Here is a 24,039-nt window from a genome sequence, read left to right as displayed (position 1 = left end):
CGATTAGGCCATCTTCTGCTACATATGCAGCTAGAGACACAAGCTCAGGGGGTACTGGTTAGTTCATATTGTTGTTNCACCTACAGGGTTGCAGCCCCCCCCTTTTTTTTAAAGATTTATTTACTTATTATATGTAAGTACACTGTAGCTGTCTTCAGACACTCCAGAAGAGGGCGTCAGATCTTGTTACAGATGTTTGTGAGCCACCATGTGGTTGCTGGGATTTGAACTCCGGACCTTCGGAAGAGCAGTCGGGTGCTCTTACACACTGCGCCATCTCACCAGCTAGTTTTATGTTTTATAGTCCATGTTTCTCGGTCCCCCATCCCTAGGAGGAAGGGACCAGTGCGCCAGCCTTTGGCTTTCTTCTGCCCTCAGGAGCCATGGTGGCCCCTTTCATTGTAGGTAGGAGAGAGGAGAAATTTTTGTAATCATTTTCTGTCTGAGCCCCTTTGCAATTTCATAGCAGCAGCTTTTGGTATCAAGGCAATTATTTTTGAGCCTGGCTGCCAGAAATGCCCATAAGCTGGGCGGTGACTCACTGCGTGGCCTGTGGTTGCTCTGTCTCTTTAGCTCGCACGATGTGTCCTGAGCATCCCTTAGTGGGTATTGGCAGCCCATGTCTCCTGAGTTTCCAAAATGTCACGAGCTGCTTTAGCTGCCTGGACATTATCCGCCCGTGAGATCTTCCTCCTCCTCGCCTCTCTCAGGGGAGAAATGTCATCTTCTAGTGGCGTTAACACCGTCAGAAAAACGGTTCCCAACTTTGTTGTTGTTAGCTTGGAAAGGATGATGGTTTTCAGATCCTTAGTGTTCAGGTTGCTGCTGCTGTAGTACAAGCTTGGGTCAGGTTGACGTTGTGAACAGCTTTTATTTTCCCCGGTAGATGGGTCTTTTATGGCTTATTTACTTTTTACGTCTAAGGTTAATAAAATCAGGAAACACGAGGCAGCACGGCCTCTCCGGTGTCATCAGCTCACCCTCTCGATTGACTGTTTTACACTTTGTTATCTTTGAACATAAATCTCAGTAAGGACACACACTGGAAAGAACAAGCACTTTTTTTTTGATGAGTTCTACAGATTTAATTTTAGTTACACAGAGACATCAAGATGTATGCACACACACAAAAAATCATAGATGTTGGAATCTGTATTTTTTTCTTTTTCAGACACGGAATCGATTCGAGGGAACCAGATCAGAAGTGGAGGAACTTATGAATAAAATTAGACAAAATCCCAAGGACCAGAAGCGAGCCAGCCAGTTCACAGCAGAAGGCTACCTGTACGTCCAGGAAAAAAGTAAGAGGAGGGTGTTGGATGGCCTAGATCTGAAGATTCGGGAGGTTGTGAGCCAAATGCAGGCTCTTGGCAAGAGTGGAAAGTGCTCTGAAGTGCTGAGCCATCTCCCAGGCCCCTGAAGGCACAGCGTGCATGCATTCCTGCTTCTGCAGTGGCAGGGAGCTCCCCTCTGGTGGCAGGCCAGGCTGCCCGGCTAGGGATGCTCCAGGAGTTTGCTGCCTTTGTTTCTAAGGAAACCGAGCTTAGAGGTAACACTAGCACCTTTCTCCTCTCTCCATTCCTTATCAGCTCTGGCCACTGCTGTCTGTTATTAAGGAAGGTGCTGGAGAGATGGCTCAGCAGTTAAGAGCACTTCTTGTTCTTCCAGAAGGCCAGAGTTGAGTGCCAAGCACCCGCACCTTGTAGCTCACAAGGGGAATCTAATGCCTCTGGCCCCATGAGCATCTTCACTCACATATACATACCTATACACATAATAAAATCTTAAAAGATACTAGGAATAGCATGGGTGGATATAGAAACTAGTGCTACATAGCAGTATTTACTCAAAGAGACTTTAGTGTTGGGTCGCCTGTCCTTGTGTAGCTTATAACAAAGCACTTGAGACCTGATGTCATATAAAAAAGTGACTTATGTGGCTCATGTTTTTGGTGGTTGGGAAGTGACCCATGGCTCCATCACACTGTGACAAAGAAGTGGGAGTCAGGTAGCTGCATGTATAAGGGGCTTCACTCTAGATAACCCGCTGTGGCCCGGGGAAGCGGCTTATCTGGTAAAGTGCCTTTACTACAAACAAGCCTGAGGATCAAGTTGAGATTCCCAGCACCTGTCAAAACATTGAGGTGTCCCCATGAGTAAATCATGCTCATGCTGTGCTTGGTGTGGGGACGAGGGCATCCTTGGTTCTCACTGGGCCGGTCAGTCTAGGCTCTGAGTTGGCAAGCTCTGAGTTTAATGGAGACCTTGCGTTCAAAAGAAAAGGTGAAGCACTCAGGAGGCAGAGGCAGGCAGATCTCTGTGAGTTTGAGGCCAGCCTGGTCTACAAAGTGAGTTCCAGGGCAGCCAGGGCTACACAGAGAAAGCTTGTCTTGAAAAGCACCCCCTCCCCAGTCTCCCCCCCCCCACAAAAAAAGGTAAGGTGGAGAGTAATCATGGGTAATGGAAGACATCTATTGTCAGCCCTGAACTCATGCACCCGTGAACATGTGTGCGCACACCCACATACACAGATGTGCACACACTATTCTCATGGGAACGAACCCATTGAGACCTCTGCTAATTCATTGTTGGGGTGGTGTCCCATTACCCAGTCAAACTCAGTAAGGTAGAGTTAGGACGGTGGTTCAGCCTGAGACTCTTCGGGATGTAGACTAATCATTGTTCAAAAACAGCCTAGAGGGCTTCCTAGTTGGGAAATTAAAGAAGCTAAAACTCGTTCAAAGTTCTGAGTGGAATTCTTCTGATTCCCTCTTTCTGACCCTTAGCTTTGCTCAGGGCTACACACTTCTCTTCCATTGGTTACGTGTGGAGTAGTGCTGTCTATGTGTTGAACCGAAGCTAAGTAGCCAGCAGGATGGCGTGCGTCCTCTGTTTAATCCGTCGTGTCTGAGGGGCTCTTGGGCATTCTGGCACATACAGAGTTTGCCATTTATTCAGAATATTACTATTGAGTGTGAATGTGGATGAGCACCTGGGCTGGAGCATGTGTGGGGGTCAGGGGACAACTTTCAGGAGCTGGTTCTCTTTCCATTGTAGCATCTGGGGATTGAGCTCAGGTCACCAGGTTTGAGCTATAAGTAATTTACACGTTGAGTCACCTTGTTGTCCTGTTGTGTGTGTGTGTGTGTGTGTGTGTGTGTGCGCGTGCGTGCGACAGGGTTTCTCATAGAGATCTGCCTGTTTCTCCTCCTGTACGCTGGGGTTAGAGATGTGGGTCCCCAAGCTCGACTGAGCCCCTGCCCCTCTGGCTGAGCAGTGCAGTAATGTCTTCTCCCTGTGTCTGCTTCCTCATGAGGAAACCCACAAAGATCTGTGCTTTGTTGAAGGGCCTGCTCCATTTGGGTCCAGTTGGGTCAAACACTACTGCATGTACCGGAAAACAGCCAAGAAATTCAACATGATTCCATTTGAGCACAGATCTGGGGGGAAACTGGTAAGTATTTGATAGGAGTTATTTTGTTTTATATGAGAAATACTTGCTGGGTCTGTCATTTTAGTAGTTTCATATTTCGAGTTTCATATTTTCACATGGAGACATTTGGTTTCAGAATTAAAATCTCTGTTTTGTTTCTAAATCACACTCCTAGGTCTTTACAGTTAGATTCTTTAACAAAGAGGAGCGGAGTTGGTCACTGTTTTAGAAGAGAAAGATAGTTCCTGTGCTAGGCGTTCGTGACCCCTGGCGTGTTTGCATCCTGCCCAGTCACAGTCAGAAAACAGTGCAAGGTGGAGTGACCTCTGAGTGAATCCCCTTTCATTCAGCTAAGCATGCAGAGTTTTCATAAGGTCATCCCCTGTGAGCTAGCTGTGAGCTAGCTGCTCAGCCAAGCAAGGCAGGAAGACCATGGGAGCTGGCTGTGTGAGGAAGGCGGGCCTCCTCTGACCAGTGAATAGCTGTGAGACATTGCTAAAGGCCAACTTTGGTGTCTGGGGTAGAGCCCTTCCCACTAGGAGTGAGCATAACTGGCCACACATTTTAAGAAAGTCAGCCAGTTTGTTGCTTCCTGGGTGGTTGGGTGACATTTTGCTTAGGTGAATTCAGAACTAATCTGACTTCTGTCTATGTACCTTACACTTTGTCCAGAAACGATCAAACAATCTTAAAGTAGGTTGTAAGAAGGGGCCTTAGTAGCAATGGATGTACGTAGAAAACAGCCACCCAGACGAGGCTGAGGCAAGGCTCTGGCTCTTGTAGAAGGGGGAATGGTAGCATTTGCTTTGAGCCTGAGTTTGCTGTTGTAGTAAATTGGGATTTTAGGGCAGTTCTCCTTAGCGATAGCTTCCATTTTCGGCTCCGGATGACCAAATGAAGCAGTGTAGCGTGTAGCTGCCATGTTCTGAACATTTATCTGGGATCTTTTAAAGTATTGTTAACAGATCGCCATATTTCAGAAAACCCTAGGTGTGGACTTTGCTCTTTGCCGAGCCCCTGCATAGCTTCTGTCTTTACCCCAGTTCTAATGCTCTTAGGGAGGGTGACTCCCAGATCCAGTGGTTCTGTGTTAGTGGGAAAACTTGTGATCCCAGCAGTATAGTGAGGTTTCAGGCCAATCCTTATGGAGTTGTGGTGTTTTCAGGCTAGTCGTGGTCACACTGATAATAACACAGGGTGTAATACAGTGTGAGAGTAAAAGATTCTGACTGTTTACAAATGGGCTTAGGACCTGGACGCTGCTGTAATCCTTCCTGTAGTCCTGGAGTCAGCGTCTGTGTCATCTGCAAATAGTGTTGCCATCCTGGAGAACTAGAAAACCCTGGGAAAGGAGCTTAGAAGCTTTGGAGCAGGACTGGGCTCCTGTGGGGTGGCAGCAGCAGGCTGTGTGGAGTTTTGAATGTTGTACTTATTTGCAGGGGGATGGAGAGGCCTTCTTTTTGAAAGAATGCACCAAAAGGCACATTGACTCCATTGACAGAAGGTTTTGCTTCGACATCGAAGCCGCCGACAGGTGAGGTGTTGGGATTAATTAGATATGATGTTAAAATTAATTTGAAAGTGCAGTTTTGAAAATGAGTTGCAAGAGTGATTTCTCTGAATGTCCCCTTGTCGTGTTTCTGGGCCATGTTTATTGTAAGCTGTCGTTGGTCACTGTGTAGTTGTAGGGTCATAGCTATATCTTGGCTGAAGACTGGAATCATTCTAACCTGTGCTGTCACCTGAAAGAGAGACTCTGAGCATTTCACTGTTGCCACACTTCTGATTGACATCGGGAAGAGAGTAATGAAGGAGGACGTGGCTGGTGGGTGGTAAAGTTAGAGACAGCGCTTGCCATAGCAGTGTGGAAATGGCAGTCCTGCGCACATTTGAGTGTATGTTCTTGTTCTGTGGTTGAGGATCACAGGCAAACCCTTCCAGTGAGGTCAAAGCCTTTTCTTACGAAGTAACTTTGAAGCATTGGCAGAGAGGCAGAGACAAAGGGAACAGTGCCTGGAGGTAATGTCTATGTCCTCCAGGAGTGCCCAGTGCTGCCTGCGTGGCAGGCGCCTGCTGACCCTGCTGTGGCTGCAGGAGATTTTCGATAAAGCTGTTTGGTGTGTTTGTAGTAAGTTCTCCCACTCTTTTCAGGTCAAATTTAATTGTTGTTACTTTCTTTAAGTGATCTGGCCAAGAATGGAGCTAGTACCAAGAGGGAAAGGTACATGAGTAAATTCACTGAAGACGAGTCGTATAAAAATACATGCCCTTAAGCACCCTGCCAAAGTTGGCGGTGCTGTGGCAAGAGCAAGTAGACAAGGAGAGTTTGCCAAGATGGTGAGAGAAAGAGTGCGTTGTTTGAAAAGAGGCTAAGATCTAAGTCCGTCACTAAAAACTGGTCCTAAGACTGGTCTGCGCCACTCAGGGAGAACCCGTGCCCATGCTACCTCGGACCCAGCTCTCTCTCTGTCCTCGTGAGCTTTATCGGCCTTAATCCTCACCGCACCTCCCAGGTCCGAAGCTGCAGCACCCAGGGGTTCAGTGACGCCCTGGAGACCTTGTAGGTGCGAAGAGTTGAGCTTTGAACTTGTACGTTCCGCCTGTAGGGACAAGTCTTAAACTCCTGTGTTACAGGGCCCAGCAGACTTCTGTCTAGTCAGGCTTCTGCTTAAATAATCGACACGGAGGAATGGGAAGACTGCTCTGCTGGGTGCTGCGTTAAATGGAACGACTCCCTTGAGAGCGGCAATGTCTTGTACTTTCATGCACCATTTGAATGAGGTTGTATTCTGCCTGCTGAAGTTCCTGCTTTTGGAGACATTGATGATGCTGAATGCTGTTAGTTGGCCATGATCTTGACATGATTGGAAGTGGCAGCCTTTGTCTCCTCAGAAAGACAGATAAGGGGTTGCTGCTAAGTCACCTTTATGTATAAAGGATTACTTTTTTTTTTTTTAATGATAAAGGCTAGGTCCTGAGCCTAGCCTCAGGAGGTAGGGTAGGCTAGCCCACAATCTCTCTTTCTCAGTCTCTACAGTGCTAGGATAGTAGTGCTAGGATAGTAGGCTTGTACCCCATACCTGACTAGGATAATAACTTTAGAACAGATGAACTAAAACAGAACTTACAAGAAACCTAGTCTACTTTTCTTTATATAGTAAAATCTCTTCCTTTTTGAAATAAAGCTGACCTTCACACATGTATAAAACCATTCTGAAAGACAGCTCTCTTACTGTTCTTTAAGTTACTATCCTCTCTTGTGCCCACCTCAGTTCCTAATGTCTCTTCAGACCCAGAGCTCCTATTGTCCCCTCTCCTTTTCTCCTCCCTCAGGAGAATCTCCTGTAACGCAGTCTGTCTCTGAGTGCCCATTTTCTCCTGCCTCTGCTTCCTAAGTGCGTGCTCAGGTTACAGGCTGTGCTGCTCTGCTAGGCTGTAAGCACATTCTTTCCTGACTGGGCATCACTCCCATCCTTCCTCACTTTGCCTGTTAGTGGGACTGTGCTCCTTACGGACATCAGTCAGTGGTCTCTAGAGTAACAGAATTTATAGAATGAAGAAATGAGTTAATTAACCTGTCTGTCGTCTGTCTGTCTGTCTGAGGCTGGGTGTCTCAGCCAGTCTTCAGTCCGTGCTGGAGTCCCACAGACGCAGGCTCCAGGGCCAGTGCAGGGATGGGAGTGCTAGCAAGGCGAGGGCGAGCAGGCAGAGCCTAAGCTTCCTTTTATGTCCTTATGCAGGCTTCCAGCAGAAGGTGTGGCCCAGGTTAAAGGTGTGTCATCCCACTTAAAGATCCGGATCAAAGATGGGTGTCTTTCCTACCTCAAAGGTCTAGACTAGAAGGGGATTCATTCACTTCAAACCGAGCCCCCCAACCCCTAACCACCCCCCAAAAATATTTGCTCACAGGTGTGCTCTCCATCTCTGGATTGTACTTCATTCTAGACGTAGTCAAGTTGACAACCGAGAATAGCCGTCAGAGTTCCTCTGTGCTGTCTGTTACAGACTTCCCTGCCCCCTTTAATGTCTGTCTGTCTGTCTGTCTGTCTGATCTATTATCTATCTATCTATCTATCTATCTATCTATCTATCTATCTATCTATCTATCTATCTATCTATCTACCTACTTAAAATAAATGGAGGCCAGAGCTGGCATTGGACCCTCTGGAACTGGAGTTGGAGATGGTAGTTGTCTGCCACACAGATGCTGGGAATCTAACATGGGTTTTCTTAAACAGTAGCAAGTACTTTCAACAATGAGTCATTTCTACAGCCCCTATTTTTTTTTAAATGCTTGGAGTGCTTGTTTGGATAGCTGTCTGTGCACTATATGTGCTGTGCTTAAAAAGACCAGAAGAGGGCATCAGATCCCCTGGAACTAGAGCTATCATGCGTTGTGAACAGGAATCCAACCCAGGTCCTCTGTAAGAGCAGCTGTGCTCTCAACCGCAGAACCGTCGTTCCAGCCCCCATGTATGTGTTTTGTGTTTTGTTGTTGCTGTTGTTGTGTTATTACTGCTGCCTAGGGTCCTTTAAGAACTTCATACAGTTGCTGACGCCATCATTCCTCGCCTCCGCCCACTTGTCTGTTTTCAGTTTGGTAGTGGTGTTCATCCGCAGCTCTCACCTCCCTGCCGCATGCATGGTTCTCTCGCCTGTCCTTTAGAAAGTTGTTATCTTACTATCAGTGAACCTTTTTATCCACCATCCATTCCTTTCCTTCCTCAAACAGCACAAACTCCCCAGAAAGCCATTATGTCGGTGTTTCAGCCTTAGGCTGTCAGACCCTCAGCCTGCCGCCCCTGCAGGGTCTTTGTCTGTACTGCAGTGTTCCCCGTGGGCAGACCCGCTCTCCCTGTGGTGCAGTGGGCTGGTCTGCTTCCGGGGTCCTACTCGAGCTTTCCTTTCCTTAACCTTCTTCTCCAGCTCATTTCCCAGGTCTGTGGAGTCTACTGGGCTTGGTGTTTGCACTCTCTTATGGCCTTGTTTTGCTCATAGTGTTAGGGGTAAATTTAGTGATACACACACACACACACACACACACACACACACACTCACACACAACACACTACTAGTATGTAGTTACTAGTATTTATATATTGGAGGTGGCCCGATGTGTTTTTCCTTCTGTAAATTTCAGTCTTTATCTGGGCCCCCTTCTGTATTCCTGCTTGGAGGGCTCAGAGGCATTTCACAGTTGAGGTCATATCTTACTTCTTGTATAATTTTTCCTTCTTTTAGGGGTGGGTCTCCAAGACAGGGTTTCTCTGTGTAGCCCTGTCTGTCCTGGAACTCAGTCTATAGACGAAACTGGATCTTCCTGCCTCTGCCTCCTGAGTGCTGTTAAAAGTGGAGCCACCACTGCCTGGCCGAGTAGCTTTTTAAATTGTCACTAGTTTTGGGTGCTGCTGTGTTATAGCTCAGGGCTCAGTGCACTGTGGGGATTATTGTACCAGCAAGTCATTCTCAGAGTTCCTGCTGTTTTGTGCAGAGGGGAAAATATATTTTGTTGATGGGACCCAGCATTTTATATACACATATGAATTCAATCTTACATAAATAAACACCAATCTATAAATGTCTTAAAAAGTTTTAGTTGCTTAAGTTGTACCTTTTTCTAACTCTGGTTAATTTGGAAAATTGTCCATAATCGTAATGCATTTTTTTTTTTTTTATGATTTGCTTGGATCCTCAGAATGAATCCCATTGTTATTTTTGGATTATAGATGCCTACTGCTTTTGGGTTAATTTCTTCATTTCTCAGTTAGAAAGCACCTACCTGTACTTGCTGTTATTTGTATGTAGTGGTTTCTGGGTAACGATTCTCTCACCCCAAACTGTGTTACTCTTGTGGCACAAACACCAGTGAGCTGGGGCTGGAGAGGTGGCTCAGCGGTTAAGAGCATGCACTGGTGTTGTGGGGTCTGGAGTTTGAGTCCCAGCACCCACATAAGGGGATTTGTAGCTGTCCGTAACCTCTGCTCCAGGGGATTTGGCTGCCTCTGCAGGCCTCTGCGGGCACCTCCCCACCCCAACAGAAACGCATAATTTTAAAAAAATCTTAGAAAAACCTCAGCGGTTTGGGTATGAGCAATGAATGTACATTGCGATCTATAACTCTGAAACCCTCAAGGTATTAATTAGAAGCGGAAATGCAGTGGGATCTGCTCTTGTCTACCCCCCTGGTTTCTGGCACAGAAGGCTATGAGGAATTGCAAGTAATGCACTCCCCTTCTGTTAGAGTATGACTTCCATGAGCTGGGGCTGTCTCTCTTAGTGCTGCTTGGTACTTCGCTTACAGCTGTAGTGCCTTGTGGAAGGTGGGCATTCACCAAATTTGTGCTGTGTTAACCAGCGTTGAATGCTTCTTGGGAGAGACAGCACTGAGAGTTGATTGGGTCAGGGCCCATCAGGCGGCACCTTTGTCTCAGTGCGAGCCCAGGCTCTCTCTCTGCTCATAGAGAGATATACTTAGCCCATTGGGAATAGGTTTCTGCACAGTTCCTGTTGAGATCTTTTTTTGAGTAGCAATTTCGTAGTTGACTGCATGCTCTTAATCTAAGTTTCGCCTTCTCTCCAAGTATCTGTTTTTGCCATTTTGAATTTTTATGTTAGAAGAAGTGGCATTGCGGGTGAGACGTCATGAGCCTGGGCAGACATTTGGTCTTCTTAAATAGGACTTAAGAGCGTCTCCGTGGTTGTGGTATTTCTTTCGGATCAGGCTTGGTTAGATTTATTGCTTTTGGATAGGGTCCGCATGACTTAAGCAGGGTTAGTTTGTCTTTTGTCCTGTTGGGGAAGCCAAAGGCAGCCAGGCCATGGTTGATCTAGCTAATATTTTGTATATGATTTTGCTTCCTTCTGGACTTGGTTCATTTTCTCAGATTCCTCAGGTTCAAGGTACTTGCTCCTGTTTTTCTGATACTGCTGCTGTTATGAATATTTTTCAGAGGCTGCCCACACTTGCACATCAGTGTCTGATGGAGGGACAGGTAGGCTGTATCCTGAGGCATTCACATCTTGAGGCTGGAACGTTGCATCCTTGTGTCCAGCATCCCTGTGCGGTGCTGATGCTTAGACATTGCACTCCTGAGAACCAAGGGGACTGTGAGCAGCAGGGGGCAGGGTGGAGGCCACAGGCCATCCTCACTGTGCAGCAAGGAGCTGGGCGGAGGCCACAGGCCATCCTCACTGTGCAGCAAGGAGCTGGGCGGAGGCCACAGNAAGGAGCTGGGCGGAGGCCACAGGCCATCCTCACTGTGCAGCAAGGAGCTGGGCGGAGGCCACAGGCCATCCTCACTGTGCAGCAAGGAGCTGGGTGGAGGCCACAGGCCATCCTCACTGTGCCGCAAGGAGCTGGGCGGAGACCACAGGCCATCCTCTTTGTGCCGTTTGCTAGACAGATATTTGTGCTTTTTTTTTCCCCTTCCTCAATTCACACAAGGTTGCTTTGAATATTTTCTTTGGTAGAGGGAAGCATTTAAGATGCACATGCCTACATGTAGCACATATGTCCACACAAAACATTTGAATGGTAATTCAGAGGTGTATTTTTCATAGGTCCCCAAAATAGGAATGCCTTGAACGTTTGTATGTTGATGAGTGGTGTGGTCTTGTAGTGAGCAGTGGCGTCCACCCAGACAGGAGATGGACCAGCTGCTGGAGTGCTTGGAGCAAACCCTGAAATCATAAGATAACCTGCATCGCGCACTTCCACGCGTGTACTTGTCTGGAGCATGCAAGTCTGTTTGGACAAACGGCAGAGCAGGGCTGCACAGAAATGGGGCTGATGGATGACCAGAAAGCCTTCAAATGGACTGCAGGATGAACTGAATATATTCACTTACAGTGACCCAAGTTTACAGTGTGAATTATATCACCGTAACGCTTCAAGACAAGCAAAAACCAAACACACTAACAACACAGCTGCAAGTAAAGAAAGTCCGCCGATGCCATAAAGCACAGGCTTCCTCGGGGCAGTCATGTTCAAACACCATGGGCAGAGATGTGCTGATGCCACTCGTCTTTGGTTGGAGAAATAGGTTTAATATAGTAGTTTGGTTCGGTGCAAGCCACGGTCTATCAGGACATGTAACTTACGACATTCACAACACCACCCCTGCCTCAGCACTTTGTTGTAGAACTGTAAGGATGCTTCCCTTAGTGCTGTGTTGTGCTGGGGCCATCCCTATCTACTTGCATCGGCCTGATAAATACTCTCCTGGGCTCCTCTGCCCCAGCAGATCCAGATTCTGCTCCGCGATGCTGCCTGCTTTGTATCTGCTCCGCCATGCTGCCTGCTTTGTATCTGCTCCGCGATGCTGCCTGCTTTGTATCTGCTCTGCCATGCTGCCTGCTTTGTATCCGCCTGCATGCAAACCTGTTGGTTCAGAACTTGTACTTGTGTGATGTTTCTGAGCATATGATCAGATGCTCTTTATCCCTGCAGTTTACCTGTTTATATTTTAGTGCCACCAGGCATAGTGCCCTGTGGTCCTGAAGCATTAGGTGGTGTAGAAAACCTGTTCATCAGCAACTCAGGTCACTACGTGTGTGTGCAGCTCTGTTCTTCAGACTGAAAGAGTTGGCATGCTACTTCTAGAAGTTCATAGGATTGGTTTGCACAGTAGCAAGAGTGCTTGTGTTGCACGCTGAGTGGAACAGTAGGTGTCAGCTCCATCTCACCCATACTGAGGGCGGCAGTGAGGCGAGTGACCTAAAGTGATGAAAGCCCCGGACTTCCAGCACATCCCAGGTCGGAGCGCATCTCAAGCTTAGCGTTGGTGTGCAGAGGCTAGCTGGCCAGTCTTGCTACACAGTCACTCTTTTTCTTTTTCTTGTCATAATGAGGTTTGAACTCACAGCTTTGCAAGTGCTTTGCCACTGAGCTTCTGAGCTACTAGCCAACGGTCTCTAGACCTTTCTGATACAGGACCTTCCTGAGTTGCTCAGGTTGGCCTCAGACTTCACTTCCTGCCTCTCAAGTTCCTGGAATTATAAGTGCATACATACTATTACATCCTGCTGAGGAATGATTTTTTTTTTTAAGATTTTGTATTTATTTTATGTATATAAGTATACTGTAGCTATCTTCAGACATACCAGAAGAGGGCATCAGATCCCATTATAGATGGTTCTGAGCCACCATGTGGTTGCTAGGAGTTGAACTCAGGACCTCTGGAAAAGCAGTCGGTGCTCTTAGCCTCTGAGCTATCTCTCCAGCCCAAGAAATGATTTCTAAATGGACTCTTTCTTTGCTCTCTGGGCTGGAGATTAGCTTTGGTCATACTACACATAAGATATCTCTTTGAGTGCCCCTCCAAGTCCTAAACTGATTTTTGCAGAATAGGTGATGGTTGGAAAGCTCAGAGAAATAAAGGTCCACGACAAAATGAGTCATAGCAGGTGCTAAACACTATAGGCAACAGTTCTCAGTTGGGGGCAGTTGGTACATTTGGCAATGCCAGAGAGAATTTAAAATGGACCTGTTTGTGTTTGAGGGTGGCTCAGGGTTGGGAATGAAGGCTAGGGGTAAGAGTGGGTAGTAGTTGGGGGTTAGTGGATGCTGGAGGAGGAGGAGGAGGAGGAGGAGGAGGAGGAGGAGGGCGGCAGCGAGGACGACGAGACAACAGTCACTGCAGACATCTTCTGGGTAGAGGCCTAAAGTGTATGAACTGGCATCCAGGCATACAGTGTCATCTGTTCAATATACTGTTCTATTACTGTTGAGAAGTTACTGCATTTGATGAGACAGATGCCCATGAATGTTTGTAGAATTATATTGTTTCATGTAAATATATGTATGCAGTGTATATTTCCAGTAAACAGTGCACCAGTAGTTTAACTTGGTTATAGTACAAATAATGACTTAAATGTGAATAGGGAGTCATACAGAAATTTAAGTTCCTTTTTAGAGAGACTAAGAATTTATTTAAAAAAGAAAAAAACAAAATACAAAATAAAACAAAACTTCTTAGCTTTGTAGACTTGGTAAGGTATAGGGCCAGGGAGAATTAAAAGTGTTTCTGAGGCCTCTGCTTTTCAGCGCATAGAGTTTTATGCTGAAAGTGATTTCACAGGTAGTGATACATTGATAGCCATATTTTATACTGATTCTCGCACTTAGATCTGGATTAGCATTTGTTTGGGGTTAGTCTTGGATGTGTGTGGAGAGACAGTGCTCTGTGAGTTGGAGCAGTGCTTAGTTTCTGTGAGGAGAGCACTCACTGCCAGGCTTTACAGAAACCAGCTTTCAGTTTCTGTTCCCTAGGGGTAGACACCTGCACCAGAAGGGCTAGGTTTGGACACTGTGGCCATGAATTCTTTATCAAATGTATGTGAAGCCACCCTTTAAAAATAATTGGCAGAATTTTTCACTATGAGATTTTTGTATACACCAGGTTTGAAAGGAACTTTCCTATTTTTTAAAAAGTGAAAACCATGGTAATTAATGTATAACTTGTAGAGAGTTGGCAGATCTGAGAATGATAATGGGCTTTGTAGGAGGCCACGGCCCCTCCCCTGGGCTACCCGAAGAAGCTGCACCTTAAAGATGGCACCTGTTGGCTATGGAGCTTGTGGTAAACAGGTCCATATTTGGTGGTGATATGTTCCCGCTCTTCTGGTTGGCTGAGGGCCACGCGCCTGGTGAGGTGACGTGGCCTGACGCGATTGGAGTGGATATGAGAGTATAAAAGGACTTGTAGCCCGGGGCTCGGGGGAGATGAAGAGGAAGCTTACTGAATAAACTGCTGTTAGAATAACTGGTGGTTGCGTCTTCCTTGCTGGTCAAGAGAGGGTGCGACAGGGCTTGTTTATTTTTCTCATACAGATAACCAGTATTTCTGACACTGAACATTGGCGGACACTTGAGTCAGATTAACTTTTATTCCTTTTTCAGGAACGATGTGGCTGTGTGTGGGTAGAAGTGAGGGGTGAGGACGCAGATCCACACTGTCACCCTTAGCAGTCCGAGGGACCACGTTTCTCAGGGACCTCAGCTTAGCCAAGCAAGGAGTCATGGCTTTGACACAGAAAGGAATCTGAGGACCATCAATGTGAGGCAGAATTGTGTATTAAAAATAGAGATGTGCACAAAGAGGGAAAACACACCCAAGAGCACATATGTCATGGCCTAGGTGTGGGATCTGAAGGAGCCACAGTTGATTGAAAGGAATGTTACGGAGCTGAAGAGATGGTGCAGCGGTTAGGAGTACTGACTCCCCTTGCGGAGGACCTGGGTCCAGTTCTAGGATCTCCATGTCATAACCATCTATAGTTCCAGCACTAGAGAATCTCATGTCCTCTTCTAATGTCTGAGGTACCTGGCATGCATGTAATGTACTACATAAGCACAGGCAAACACATAAAAACCCATAAAATTAAAATAGAGTAGATGAGATAAGTAGATGCTCAGGAAAAGAGTAAGATGTACCTATGGGTAGAGATGGGTTCTGGAGGAAAAAGTCGTGATTTAGTGTCTTTGCATTCCTATGGGTTCCATTCACTCCACTGGCTCTCAAGTTACATCTTGGAAATTTGCTGAGGACGCTCTCTCCCCCAAAGAAGTGAAACTATAGGGTGTCTCCTGGGGTTTCTTGGATGGAATTAAAATCTGGTAACATGAAAGTAGGAGCCACTAGGGTTGCACAAGAGGTCTCTGGTGAGAGTTTTAGAGAATGGATGGCCATCGACTGTCAAGGGAAGAAGGCCTCACTAACCAGTTAACTGAGAACGCTTGCTTCTTAGCTGGTGGGAAGCTTCAGTTAAAATCTTCCTGTCTCAGTTTCCCCTTCGGAGGCTTCAATCCCTTGATCTTTAGGATTGTTGAGGGCAGATGATAGTTTTCTGTATCCACACTGATAGGGATATATATATCATATTCCCTGTGTACTGCGGGAATATGTAGTCTCAACTGGTCTGATTTCTTGTCTTATAAACGAGAGAGCCATCATTCGAATGGAGTCTGGTAAAGAGGCTCATCACTCAGGTCTCAGATCACACGCATACTTGTGCAAGTCATGCCGAGAGTCACACCCAGAACAGCAGAGCCTCTCCCTTGACATACATTACTAGCAAGTAGCCACGATTCAAGTAGATTAATTTGTGTGTAGATCTTGGAGGACTGAGGACATGGTGCCTCAGTTGTCAGGCAGTGTACACAGAACACTTGCCTGAGTTTCTCAAGAGTCACTGGGTCTTGTAGGTAGTAGTCCCCATCTTAATGTGAGTTAGGAAGTGTGACCTCACAGTCTGTAAAAAGAACATAGTCACAAAAGTACAGTTTTAAGAAAGAAAGCCGTGGTGGAATTAATGAAAGGAATTAGTGTGCGACCACAGTCATCAAGTGTATCAATGGTGTCAGAAAATAGTAAAGCAAACAGCAAAATAAGGTCGTTGTTATCAAGAAACTTATGAATGAAGTGGGAGTTTCTGTTGTATCATGAAGTCCTTTTTCTTGTTTGATGGGAACCCCTGAGCTTTAATGTTTCGGGGGCACAGAGGCCTTGTTATTGGGGGTGGGACTGAGGCTGTGGAGACTCAGAAGGGAGAAGTAGCACCATAGACCAGTGATTCTCATCCTTCCTAACACTGCGACCCTTTAATACAGTTCGTCATGTCGTGGTGACCCCCAACCATAAGGTTATTTCTTTGCTGCTTCATAACTGTAATTTTGCTACTGTTATGAATTGCAATGTAAATATCTGCTATGCAAGATATCTGATCTTTGTGAAAAGATCATTCAACCCCCAAAGGGGTCTTGACTCACAGGCTGAGAGCCACTGCCCTAGATAATGCATTATTGAATTCTTTTACTCAGGGTGGGAAGGCCTTTGTCCTGAGGTGTTCATGACAGGAGAGTGTTTGGACTAAATATAACTGCTCCTCTTTCCCGGAATGTGACTGTTATAACCTAGTACGTTAAGGAAAGGGCAGTAGCTTAGCTTCCCCATTGGGCTATTACAGAGGAAGAATGGACAAGCATTTAAGGTTTTTGGGGGGGTTGGGGGTGGGGCAGGAGAGGGGAGGATCTTGAATTTTATTGTCCTTTCCCTAAAAGGTGCTTGACTCTAATCAATGTCAGTTTTTCTAGATGACACAAGTCATGAAGGCCTTTACATTTTTTAAGACAACAGACATTTATTGGATCTATTAGTCATATTCTCCCTTCTGCTTTTGTATAAGATGAATTTACACTTAGTTTTGGGAAAGCTGTCTCAGAGCCTTGTCTGGAGTCTTAGAGCATTACTGTAAACTGTTAGAGTTGGAACATTTTGGCTGTTTCAGCTACAGTCTTAAAAAAAAAAATCAAGGATTCCCCAGTCTAAGTGTGGCAATAACTTCTTTGGCACTTGGGCATTCCTGTGAACACCAACTACTACAACAGTTCATTCAGACAAGAATATAAGACAGTGAACAAAAACTGGAAAGTAACTATTTTCCCATGTCAGGGGTCACTGGAGGCACCTGATGGTGTCTGACATTGGTCCAGCGCACTTTGTTGAGGATTTTTGAACAGCTTCTTTTAGAGGTGCCATCACTGGAGTTGAGAGTCCACCCATGGGCTTCCACAATTGGGCCTTGTAGCCACTTACCTCCTTTCAGAGGGGCAAAGCTCTGTTTGCTCTCTAGTAGTTCAAGTGACTGTCCTCTGCGGCATGGAAGACAGTGGTAGGCACTTGAAATGGCTGGTCACATCCACAGTCAGGAAGCATAGACCATGGCAGGTGCTGCTCGACTTGCATTCTCCTTGTAACACAGTCCAGGACTCCAACCCCAGCAGTGGTGCTGCCGAACGTTTCAGTTCTCAAGGCAGCCCTTCACTGGCACTCCCAGAGGCTCCGTTCTCAGGTGAATGTAGTCTCATCAAATTGAGACTGCCTCTCATGATAGAGCCTGCAGAACCTGCAGTGGAGCACAACACACCCTAGGTTATTAGTGTTGTTATTTGCGTTGGTAAGGACTTAACCAGAGCCTTTCACATGTGGTGGGAGCTGTCCTCCACTGAGCTGTCTTCCAGATGTGTTACCACCACTGCTGCTGCTTTTTGAGTAAGTGTGTGGGAAGAGGTTGAGGTGCTTCTGAAGTGCAGGTACTGGTTCCAACTGTGTGTGCATACCCACATATTTCAGTTTCAACTGTGTGTTCTACAGATAGCCACAATGGCCTGAAGGAACGAATGATTTGTAGGCATATTTTTTCTCAAGCTACTTTAATAAGTGTTCAGCTTCCTCTCTAGCTCACCACCCACCAGAGGAAGTAGAAAGGAAATGTTATTAGAATGTGGGGAAAGTGGACCTGTTTAGAAATAGTTCTTTGAGGGCAAGTCCAGTCTTCTTTGTCAGGATATCAGCATTTCAGCCCTCTAGCAAACACCGACATGAATCAGCAGCTGCAGGCCAGTCCACTCAGCAGACACCAACCTTGAAGGGCAGTTAAATCCAGAAGAAACCACGAGACTCACCAAGTGGCCAGGGTCAGTGGAAGTGGCAAGAAGCCCCAGGAATCTCATGAGAAGTTCTTTGGCAACTTTTTCTGTTATCAGGTCAGCACAAGCAAAACTCAGGAGAACAATGTAAGGCGAACCAATACATGTGTGTCATCAGCAAAGATTAGTGAGGCAGAGCAGAGCAAACCAACGCTCTCAAGCTCCCACTGTCTGTGGGGTCATAGTTATATTCCTCCTAAACACCACGCGTCCTTTCACGTGTCTGCTTTAGCAAAACATCCTTTCACCTGTGTGCCCCAGCAAAACATTATTTGACATAACCGACTTTCCGAAGAAACCAGAAGTTTCTACTTCATTGAAAGCCTGAACAGCTCATTCCCTTGTTTCTGATTCATTTTCTCTTCTAGGAAATTCATTGTGTTGCTTTTGTGTTTAGCAAGACTCACTGTGATGCATGATTAGAGCTTGGTGTAGTGTGTGGTACTTGGTAGGCATGATTAATAAGAGGTCAGTCATGTCCTCAGTTCAGCCAGTGAGCGAGCGTTTGCCTAGCAGTACAGTTGACTCCTAAGAACCCCAAGGTAGACCTGTGCTTCAGTCCTATTTGGTATCAGTGGCATCAACAGAGCTTCTTCATGTGTGTGTTTCCTTAATGAGTGTCTGATGTGTGAACCTTGTTCAATTCGTGTGTTCATGTGTTTTCTTATACTTGCTTTATTGTCCTATATAGTCACTAAATTTAATTTTAGTCTTTTCTTTCCAGAACTCAGACTTTTGTAGTTTATAGAGAGTTGCTTCAGCAGGTAGAGAATTGCTATTTGCTGTTGCTAGTGATTCATCTCTCTGTAAGAGATCCATGGAGCAAGTTTCTTTCTTTCTTTTTTTTTTTCATTTTTTAAATTATTATTATTTTCTTTATTTACATATCAAATGCTATCCCAAAACTTCTCTATATCCCCCCTGCCCCTGCTCCCCTACCCACCCACTCTCACTTCTTGGCCCTGGCCTTCCCCTGTGCTGGGTCATATAAAGTTGAACCATTGCATTGTTGGCTATAATGCGTGGATGCCCTTCTGCAGTTTTCCTGATGAGGAAAGGGTCTCATCTTTATGTGTGCCTGCTGCTCTCTGCCTTCCTTCCAATGTCTTTGTTTAGTCTCTTTTTAAAATTTGCTTCTGTAGTTCTGACTTTTTCCAGACTTGTCATATACTTGAAGTGATGCACCATGCAGCCCTCTCTTATGGACTTCTTTCACTGTGTAATGATGAACTTGCTATCTTTTTGGGGTGTGCTAGTGTGTTTGTTTGATTGGCAAGAAGTACACTGTATGGGTTCCTGCACCCCTCACCTACTGAAGGACATTTTGATGCTTCCTATTTGCAGAGGCTGTGAATAAATCTTGTATAGGTGGACATAGATCTTAATAACTCTGTACAGATTATACTAAGAAATGTCTGGCTGTGTCTGTAGGAAGCCAGAGAGCTGTCTTACATTCTTTGCATCATTCTATGTCATTGGTATTAATGGGTGAGAGTTCCTTTGTTCCACATCCTCATCAACATTTGTTGTTCTTAGTACTTTTATTCTGGCTACTCCAGTCAGTGTGTTGTGATTATGTATTAATTTGCTTATCTTTGTTAGAAATTAGGGTGGGGAACATCATATATATGTACAGTAAAGTATTATTCAGTCTTAAAAAGGAAGATTTGTGATGTATGTTCTGACTTAGATGAACCTTGCATTTAAAAAAGCTGGTTAGAAACTATGAATAGGATGTGGTTTCTTATCTTACAGTTCTGAGATGATCCCAATTTGTAGAGACACAGTATGCAATAGGAATTGCCATAGGATGAGGAACAGTGAATAGGAAATAGTGCTTAGTGGTATACAGAAGTTCACTTTTTCAAGATCACAACATCTCTGGCCTGGCACAGAAAGGTTGTATGCACTTGTGGTCCCAGCACTCAGGTGATAGGGACAGGAACAGACTGAATTCAAGACCAGCTTGAGCTACATGGTAAGACACCCCTCCCCCAATATTCAGGAGGTGGATCATTGGGGTGGCTGTACAATAATGTGTTTTTGTTTAAAAGTGGCCTAAATAGCAAATTTTATATATTATATTTTTTATTATAGTTGAAAATTAATGAAACCTTTAATTTATATAGTCAGCCCTTTGGAAGCAGAGGAGGGGTTTGTGTTGTCACTAGGTGACCTGTGTTTTCCTGATGTTTTTCAGGCCTGGTGTCCCCTTGACCGTGCAGGCGTTTTCAGAAGAGGAGAGGAAGCAGTGGTTGGAAGCTCTGGGTGGAAAAGAAGCTGTAAGAACACCGTGGCTGCAGCTCTAGTTCAGATCCTCTCAGCTGGCTTGCTTCATCTCACATCATTGTTGTTTTATGATGTTTGAGAACAGTTCCTTGCTGGAGCTGGTGTTTGAACGCATCTTGGAACTGTATTGACACTCCAGTAGTTTATCTTGGGCAGCTGCAGCACACCCACACTAGGGGCATCATTCATTTCCAGTTATGATTTTTCCCTTGACTTTGTCACTCTGATTGGCTTTGCTTTGAAAAAGTCAGCAAAACTCTCAACTTCTCCTATTTTACACAAGCGGGTTTTTGGGGTGTGTGTGTGTGTGTGTGTGTGTGTGTGTGTGTGTGACAAGTGTATTGAATGCTTGCAGCATGCTTTAGATTGTGGAGATGGGTCAGTAAGTGCATGGCAGTAGAAGTTGCTGCCCATATCGGGCTGATATTTAACAGTGTATAATGCTGTAATGATTCCTACTTTGTAGTGTAGAATAGCTTCAGAGTGGCCTCTTTATTCATTTGCTTCAAGGAGTAGACTAAAGGTTATGCCGTAGGTCTGGAGGCACCTGAATTCTGACGGTTGGCATTTGGTTCCAGCCCTGATTTCTTTTCTGTGTGCTGCTGGCTGTTGGGGCACAGAGTCTGGGAGATCATGTATGGGGTTAGGGATTTAGTAAAGGCAACTTTGGGAGGAACCACAGATGCTCTTTCAGTGTGCCGTGTGAAGTGCTATGAGTCTTAAGTCAGCTGCCAGAGCGGGTACCACCTGGCCTGCTTGGCCTAGGAAGACTTAGGGGAAAGCATGATCTGAAGATGGAAGAGGGGTTCTATACAGTCAGGAAGGTGGTTTCAGAATGGAGCTGTCTTAGAGCGTGTGACACGGTGCTGCTGCTTTTGGCTGGTGGCTCAGCTACAAGGGCACCGTTGAAAGCCCAGAGAACTTGAGGCTGGCTAGTAGACTGTATGCCAGTCGTGAGGTGATGGCTGCCCCAAATGAAAACCCAGCTACTATGTTTTGAAGGCTTGATGCTGATTAAGAAGACACAACAGAAGAGGGCGTCAGATCTCATTACAGGTGGTTGTGAGCCACCATGTAGTTGCTGGGATTTGAACTTAGGACCTTCAGAAGAGCAGTCAGTGCTCTTACCCATTGAGCCATCTTGCCAGCCCCGAAACATTTCTTTAATCCTGGCACTTGGGAGGCGGAGTCAGGATCCGAGTTCAAGACCAGCCTGGCTTGTACAGAGTTCCAGGATAGCCAGGGCTACACAGAGATCTCCCTAATAATTAAAGAATTTTGATAGTATTAGAGATCTAGTTCTGCTAATCCTTTCATCCTTTTTTATTAACCCAGATGATCACCAGAGAGCCTTTAGAAGTACTTTAGTTAGTAAATTTGCATAGCAGAAATACCACCATGGTTGAGCCTTTGTAAGAAAAGTGAGATTCTGGTTTGGCTTAGTCTTGAACTCATGATTTGTTTGACTTTCCCTGTAAAGAGCCAAGTCACTGACAGACAACAGAAGAATGTGGAGAGGCTGGTCAGCGATACATTTACATAGGGACTGTGAGGCACATTTCTTCCCTGTGCTATGTCTTGCAAATAGTGAACCAGTTCCGGGAGCTGAATAACCGTGGTCCTAGCACAGATGCTTTCACTAAAGCGATGGGCAAGGATTATCTATTGCTTACATAAATACCGGGTTAGACACAGGAAACTGCGGACTAGGCATTACTGGGAGCTTTGATAGAGGTTGGAATGGGTCAGTTTGTCAGCCCATCTCTGTAAGGTGGAACTTTTCCCGTTTACATAGACTTGTAACAAGTTCCTTACAGACTGCAGACTCTTTGATCGCGGTTTCGCCAGCTCGGCATGTCTCTGGAAGAGAAGAGTAGAATGAGAGATGTCCTGATTGTGTTACTTATTTTTGTATATGAGTGCATGATAGCATGCCATTAGACCATACAGCTCATCTGGCCTGTGTCCTCACACAGGCTCCCCATGGGGGATTTTCCCACACTATGTCTGACACCAGCTAGATGTCCCCAAGTTCAGTTCAACTCTGATACTGGTGTCTGTGTGGTGTTGGTGGCAGATCTTACAAGTTTGGGGTGCAGATCTAGACGGCTCCCTCTGCTTCAGTCTTGGTAGCACAGTATATGTGAACTTGAGATCCCATGACCCCTTCCTTGGCTGTAGTAGTTGGCTCTCAGCCCTCGGGGGTAAAGGTGTACTAAGTCGTGTCTTATAGAGCATGTTACAGCCTGAGCAGGCACAAGGAGCTGTTCATAGGGTGGGTTGTAAAGTGAGTGCGTGCGTGTGAGGATCTCCCGTGTCCTGTAGGAGTGCCACCATCCCAGCATTTGATACGTTCATCCAGGGAAACTCAGCAAATCCTGCTGACAAGTATGGATTATAAGCTTCTACCCTAAGTGGTCAGTGGATGACTCTGAATGTCTTAATCCATCTGTCCCGTGGTGTAGCTAGTTGCATGCTACACAGGTTTCTATTTTCTAAGTTACTTGTTCAAGTAAGTTTAGAGCTGTCCCAGGGAGCTCCTGAATAGCAAAAGGTTTCTATCTGGAAATTCCAGGTGTAGGAACTCGGTGCTGTAAAGCAGGGATGAAAACTAAATATATCTTTTATATGCTACACTGTCTAATGCTAAATTTACAAAAATGACAATTTGTGTGTTCTTACTTGACTGACTCTGAGGTAATCTGCTAAGAGTGTTTCTTTCTCTCTTTTACTAGCTGTTCCACGCATTTAACAGAGCTGTAGTCCCAAGACCGGAAGGAGGTGAGTGTTCCTTTATCCTGTTCGTTACCAACCCCAAGCTGTTGCCGGTTCCGTGTGCACCGTCTTTACGCCCATGGGGTAGCCTCATTGTCCCCTTGAGCTTTAACTGTAATTCTCCTGCAGTCTTGCTGTGTATGTCTACAGTCATGAATGACGACGGGCAGCTTTTCAGTAGGCAGCGTGCAGCTTTCTGAGCTTCCAGAGTCTTTGCAAGGGGGTGGTCCTCGGTCCTCTGCTTCTAGGCTTCCTCATCCTGCCATTTGTCATTCTAGAGAGAAGTAAGCAGATTCTCCAGATCGTAGTGCTTAGTGGAGAATAGCAGGATGCTCTGGGTCATGGTCCTCCACATGCCATAGGCCTTCGGGCATTTTCAGTGAGGCTGAGGAGAGGAGAGAGTTCTCTCAGCAAGTGTGAGAATTACAGTTTAAAATAGCCATCCTTGGCCACAATGAGTAATAAAAAGCAAGAACGGCCCCAGCCTGATGGTGAACCTCTGGTTGCTGGGCATGAGCACTTGTCCTATAAGGCGGTTCTGTGCAGGGCGGGCTTCCAGCAGTGAGGACTGACTCCATAAGCTCCTGGCTTTATTCTCTTGCTTGGACTGATTTTTGCGCACCTTTGTACTCTTGTTACCCCTTGAAACCCTCTGGCCTTGCAGCTAGAGTGTGCGCTTGCTCGTTCTCCTGTACGTGTGCACTTCGGAAGCAGCAGCAGCAGCAGCAGCAGCAACAGGGAGGTGCTGAGGTGCTGAGCTGTTTACACATAGCTCAGGAAGGAAATGCAAAATAAAGGTTGTGCTTAGCAGAGCCATGGGAAACACTGTCTTATGTACACATGGTTTCAAAACAGTTGTGATCACCTGGGCTCATTCTTGAATCAAAAGACTAAGGATCTGCAGCCTGGCCCTGGATGCTGACAGACGCCCTGCAGCAGGGCGTGTCATCGCAGGCACCTTCTCAGCTGTGCGTTTCTCTTTCCTGTCTTTTTTTTTTTTTTTTTTTTTGGTTTTCCAAGACAGGGTTTCTCTGTATAGCCCTGGCTGTCCTGGA

The 24,039-nt window shown here is 45.9% G+C and overlaps 1 protein-coding gene across 1 annotated transcript in view; it reads left to right on the top strand.

Annotated features, from left to right (window-relative positions):
• Arhgap10 (Rho GTPase activating protein 10) overlaps nt 1-24,039 on the top strand; it is a 259,759-nt gene that overhangs the window by 106,901 nt on the left and 128,819 nt on the right. Inside the window, exons 8-12 of the mRNA XM_021220813.2 lie at nt 1,172-1,301; nt 3,347-3,453; nt 4,872-4,966; nt 20,121-20,202; nt 22,945-22,990. Coding sequence (XP_021076472.1) covers nt 1,172-1,301; nt 3,347-3,453; nt 4,872-4,966; nt 20,121-20,202; nt 22,945-22,990 — 460 coding nt within the window. The remainder of the gene's footprint in view (nt 1-1,171; nt 1,302-3,346; nt 3,454-4,871; nt 4,967-20,120; nt 20,203-22,944; nt 22,991-24,039) is intronic.

Source organism: Mus pahari, chromosome 20 (genome assembly GCF_900095145.1).
Source record: "Mus pahari chromosome 20, PAHARI_EIJ_v1.1, whole genome shotgun sequence".
Taxonomy (NCBI): Eukaryota; Metazoa; Chordata; class Mammalia; order Rodentia; family Muridae; genus Mus; species Mus pahari.
The sequence above is the reverse complement of the archived record's forward strand: the minus strand, read 5'-3'. Positions and strand labels throughout refer to the sequence as shown.